Source organism: Typopeltis vanoorti, chromosome 14, assembly GCF_054136105.1.
Source record: "Typopeltis vanoorti isolate ZY-2024b chromosome 14, IOZ_Tvanoo_1.0, whole genome shotgun sequence".
Classification (NCBI taxonomy): domain Eukaryota; kingdom Metazoa; phylum Arthropoda; class Arachnida; order Uropygi; family Thelyphonidae; genus Typopeltis; species Typopeltis vanoorti.
The window spans coordinates 98,576,501-98,582,500 of record NC_143562.1 but is presented as its reverse complement, the minus strand read 5'-3'; the positions used below and the strand labels follow the sequence as shown (position 1 = coordinate 98,582,500).

Sequence of the window (6,000 nt, the reverse complement as noted above, 5' to 3'; positions counted from 1 at the left end):
ACCGTATAAGACGACCCATGATTTCGAGGGGTTTTTCTGTAGTATTTGAGAGTCATCTTATACGGTCCTCTTCCTAGCCTATTTGGCATAACAGACAGGACACCCATTTCAAACAAGAAGCTGTGGATTTGAATATCACTGTGGGCAATTTATGTTGAATGTCTGAAGTTGTTAGAACTTCACTGCTTGGCATTAAACCACCAATATGATTAGTGGAGACCTGAAAATGGTTTTGGAAACAATCCATGTTTGGTTTCTGGAATAGCTTTTCTGGATTGTCTAAATCTTTATAGTTCACTATGATATCATCTACTGATAAAAGGTGATATCACCTGACTACAATAACACATATGTTATTAGAAGTTCCTCATTTCTCTTAAAAAAGAGAAAATTAACATAATTATTCAAACGATGTTCAAATTTATATGGTATATATACAAAGCAAACATATATATTAACCACGCTACCGGCCAAGATGTCTATAGACATCAAAACTATCATGGATATGAAGTGCATATTAAAATTTTAATACCATTGATATTACATTGAAATATGTGATGGATACGAAGCGTATGAGGATGCGTGTTTGATCCATAATGGCCGGTAAGGTGGTTAACACAACAGATACAAAAAAATTAACAGTTAATAAATACCTGTACTAATGCACATCCTTCTCCAGTGGCTCGCAAATCTATGAGAGTGGGTGTCACAGGTATTTTCACAGTTTGTACCACAAGTTGGTTCTTTTCTTCCAAGATGAAGCTTTGTTCCAGACCATCACTTTCTATAACAACTTCAACATCTAGCTTTTTTTGGACACTATACGTCGAATATTTTGCTAATGCTTGAAGCCCAACTACTGTATCCTGTAGAGAGTAGTTTGTAAGGAATATAATATAATTAGTGAACATGTTATATAATAATATTTTTATCATTTAAAATATTTTTGAATAAAGAATACCAAAATACAAAAGTGAATGAAAGATAAATGAATATACAATGCTTGGAAAGGAGTCAACAGACACCATAATATGAGGAAAAAACAGTCATGATGCTCACCTTAATAAGATGTAGTACCTCCTTTTGCTGCAATGACTGTAGCAATCCTGAGGAGCATACTTTCCACTAGCATATGATAGCAAGCAATGGGAATTTTGGGCCATTCTTCATGTAGGCATGTAATGAGGTCCTGGACTGTTGTGGAGCATATGTCTCTTCAGCTCACCCCAGTTCATCGAATAGATGCATAACAGGATTGAGATCAGGGCTCTGTGAAGTCCAATCAAGTATGGTAATGTTCATATCCACAAACGACACAGTTACAGTAGTAGTCTTATGACATGCTGCATTGTCTTAGTGAAAGAGTCAATGTCAGTTCCATAGAAATGCCACAAAGTAGGAAGCATTGCACTGTCCAGAATGTTCAGATACCTCTGTTCATGGCATCACAAACAGAGGTCTGAGGCCAAATCAGGAAAAACAGGACCATACAATCACCTCTGAGTTTCACAGTTGGAGTTATGCACTCTGATAAGAGATGTTCACTGGGCATGCCGGCCTGGTTGCCAAGTGGTTAGCATATCTGCTCTCCAGCCAAAAGGATGTGGGTCTGAATCCTGCTGTGGGCATGGATGTTTGTGATTGTCTGTAAAAATACTAGTGGTTGTGTTGGTGGGCAGTAGATGGCGTTGGTGTAGATGATGAGGCTAGCTATAGTTAGTGGATTGAGTGGTGGAGACAGAGAGGTGCCCTCCCCCGATGAGTCATTGACTTCCTGAAGGTGTCATGTAATAATAATAATAATCCACACCCACATCCATCTGCTCAGTAGAGAGTGTAGCATGATTCGTTGCTCTACAAGACATTTTTCCAAGCTTCCATGTCCCACTGTATGCGCTCTTTGAAATATTGGTTTGGGGAATGTGGGGCTTGCATATTCTGGACCTGCCATGGATCACAATATGGAAGTTTCTTGCAAATTTATCAACAGTTTGTTGAACAGACAGGCCTGCAACATGGCATTCTATCACAAGGCCTCTTTTAAACTCAGTCAGTTCCCTTCTCACAGCCATTTCACCCAGACACAGTTGCATTGATTTGGGAGCATCATATTCCTCCAATTTATATTGGTTACAAACATGTGACTCATTACATGGCATGGTGCACCTTGCCCAGGGGGGGGGATGTCCGATGACTTCTTTTCAAGCAGTGCAGCTGGTTATTATATGCATGTAAATCATATTTTTTAAAATATGATTTACATATTTAAAATTTACCGGGAATTATTAATAATTCTTGGAAAGTATTATTACCAAGCATCCATGAAGTCCAAGGACTCATCGCAGGATGTCAAACACCCACAGACCACAAAACTATCATACCCTGTAATAAATTTAGTTTAATCCTTTATCCAAGTGTGAGCAAACAAAGTTTGCACCTGAAAGTATCTTCAGGACTGGGGAAAGTATAGTACAACCCTTATGGGAGATACTGAGATAGGAGTGATGTTAGTTTGGTCCACCTTTGCAATTAGTTGTCCGGTGTTGTACCACCTTACCCCAGTCCTCAAGATACTTTCAGGTGCAAACTTTGTTTGCTCACACTTGGATAAAGGATTAAACTAAATTTATTATAGTCTAACCAAGTGAAAAATAAACTTTCAACATCTTTCTCTAAATCCAGAGTAATTTAATAAAAAGGTGGCACACCTTTTGGCAACTCCTATAGGTAGAGATGACCTTGCTAATGCTTCTGCCTGGTATCTCCACGTCTGGGCTTGGCTCCCACTGAAGAGACCTCAATAAAGGTCAAAACTAGTCTGGGTGGTAGTCTTCCCCTTAATGCATAATATTATACATATCCGCAAGGAGATGTGTTTTGCATTATGGGAGATACTGAGATAGGAGTGATGTTAGCTTGCTCCACCTTTTGCAACGAGTTTCCCGGTGTTGTACTACCTTACCCCAGTCCTGAAGATACTTTCAGGCGCAAACTTTGTTTGCTTACACTTGGATAAAGGATTAAACTAAATTTATTATAGTCTTCTTCTTCTTCAACCTTCTGGTTCTGTCCACTTTTGGATGAAGGTCTTCCCCATGATTTTCCAGATCACTTGGTTTTCTGCTTCTCCCATTCATCTCACTCCTGCAATTTGTTCCAGTTCATCTCTCCACCTTCTTCTTGGTCTTCCTCTTTGTCTTGCTCCATCCGTTGGTCTCTAATCTGTTGTTTTTCTAGTCCATCTCCTGTCACTGCATCTGGCAATATGGCCAGCCCATCTCCACTTAGCCTGTTTAATGTATTTTACAATATCCATGACACTTGTTTGAGATCTTATCCAGATATTTGTCTTCCTATCTCTTAATGTTATTTTTAGCATACTTCTTTCCATGCGATGTTGTGTTGTTCGCAGCTTTTTGTTTAGGGCTTCTGTTAAAGTCCATGTTTCTCCTCCATATGTTAGGACAGGAAGTATGCACTGGTCGAAAGCTTTCCTTTTTAGATTCATAGGGATGTCACTTCTGAATATGTCTCTCATTTTTCCATAAACCATCCATCCAAGGTGAATTCTTTGTTCAATCTCATTTCTTTGGCACTCCTCAAAGGATAACAATTGACCCAAATATACATATGAAGTAACTTGTTCTATTTCATGGTTTTCAACTTTGATAGTTCTATGGTTTATGTATTTATTCATCATTATTTTTGTTCTTTCTCTATTTATTTTTAATCCAATTTCTCTGGAGGTTTCGTTTAGCTGATTTAGCCTTTCTTCCAGATCTTCAAGATTATCTGCTATCAGGACAATATTATCTGCAAATTTCAGATGATGCAGCCTTTCTCCATTTATGTTTATTCCTTTTGTTTCCCAATCAAGGCTTCTAAAGATTTCCTCTAGTGCAGCTATAAATAATTTGGGAGATATGGTATCGACTTGCTGGATGTCTTTTTTATTGGGAACTTTTCACTGTTTTTATATAATTTAATTACAGCAGTTGCATTATTGTAAATATGTTTTAGTGTTTCAATATATGGTTTCTCAGTTCCCTGGGTTTCAAGTGCTTTTAGTGTTACAGATGTTTTAACTGAATCAAATGCTTTTTCATAGTCTATATAGGCCAGACATAAGGGTTTATTATATTCAATTGATTTTTCAATGAGCTGTCTTAATGTGGTATGGTCCAAAGTATTGTAATTCTTCCTAAATCCAGCTTGTTCACAGGATTGCATTCCCTCTAGTTTAGATTTTATTCTATTATTTCTACTTTTTGTGAAAACTTTATATATGGTGGGGAGTAGGCTTATAGGTTTGTAGTTTTTAATTTCTTCCTTGTTGCCCTTTTTAAAAATTAATATTAGAAGTGAATTGTTCCAATTTTTCGGAATTTTTCTCTGTTTTAGGCATTTATTGAAGAGTTTACTCAACTGTTTGATGACAGGGCTTCCTCCCAGTTTTAAGAAGTCTACCATAATTCCATCTTCTTCTGGGGCCTTTCCATTCTTCATTTCCCACAGTGCCATTTCCACTTCACTTTGTAAGATCTTAGGGGCATCACGTTCTTCCTCACTTGAGTAATCCATAGATGATTCTTGGATGTCCCGGTCTTTGTCTTCATAGAGTTCAGTATAAAATTCCTGAATTCTTTTGATTATTGCATCTCTATTTTTTATCAGTTCACCATTTTTTCCTCTTACAGCAGCTATTTCCTTTGTTCCAACTGATAATGTTCGTCTTAGGACCTTCATATTACTATTGTTTTCTATTGTTTCTTTAATTTTCCTAGTATTATACGATCTAAGTTCATGTTTCATCCTTTTACGTATAGTTTTACAAATTTCCGTATATTCTATTTTATTGGTGTCATTCAAATCTCTTTTCATATCTCTTCTTTTCTTCATCAGATCTAAGGTTTCCTGTCTTAATTTTTCCTCTCCTTGGTGCCTTTTTACACCTCCTATTTCTAGTGCACAATTCAAGATAGATTTTGTTAATATTTCATTAGCATCATCGATGGTAGTATCTGTGTTTAACTTTTTTAGTTCATTTTTGAGTGATTCTCTGTAACAGCTTTTATTGTGGTAGAGATTTTGTAGATTCACTAAATTGGACTTTTTTTCTTATGAGCTTATTCCGTTCCCATTTTTTGTTGATCCATACTTTTGCCCTTACTAGTCTGTGATCACTTCCTGTGTTAAATCTATTAAGCACTTCAGTATTATTTATTATATATCTTCTGTTGGAGAGGATGAAGTCTATTTCATTGTAAGTTTGTCCATTTGGGCTTCTCCAAGTCCATTTTCGGTTGATTTTCTTCTTGAAAAAGCTGTTCATAATAAAGAGGTTATTTTCTTCTGCAAATTCAACAAGTCTTTCTCCTCTTTCATTCCTCTGTCCAAATCCAAATTTACCGATGGAGTTCAGATGGTCATCTTTAATTTTGGCATTAAAATCACCCATTATAATTATTTAGAATTCTTTAGAATTATTGAATGTGGATTCTAATGTTTCATAGAAATCTTCTATCTCTTCATCTGGATGGTCCATAGTTGGGGCATATACTTGTATAATTTTCAGTTGGTATCTTTTATTTATAAAGAGACTTGGTTCAGCTATTCTTGATGTTCTTTTATTTACAAACAGAACATTGTCCTTGAGTTATATTCTAACTAATATAATTATAGTCTAACCAAGTGAAAAATAAACTTTCAATATCATACCCTGCTTTGAACATATTCAATGTTGGAGCATTCACCACCCATTCTGGCAATGCATTCCACTTGTTCACTGACCACTAAGCAAAAAAAATCTCTTTTTCACCTCTTTAGTTCTTATATCAGACATTATTCTATGCAATAATTCCCCTATATCTACTTGGTAGGCTCCTCTCACCAGCTTATATGTCTCAATCATATCACCCCTCTTCCTGTCTGCAAGTGCTGAAGACCACATTCCTTCAATCTGTTCTCATATTCAATGTTCCAGAGTCCCAGGACAGTCTT

The 6,000-nt window shown here is 36.5% G+C and overlaps 1 protein-coding gene across 2 annotated transcripts in view; it reads right to left on the bottom strand.

The window, feature by feature from the left end:
• Positions 1–6,000, bottom strand: part of LOC150099795 (alpha-2-macroglobulin-like protein 1) — a 1,007,775-nt gene that overhangs the window by 188,391 nt on the left and 813,384 nt on the right. For both annotated transcript variants that reach the window (XM_090403789.1, XM_090403790.1), the window contains exon 27: positions 654–866. In XM_090403789.1, the coding sequence (XP_090259915.1) occupies positions 654–866 (213 nt within the window). The remainder of the gene's footprint in view (positions 1–653; positions 867–6,000) is intronic.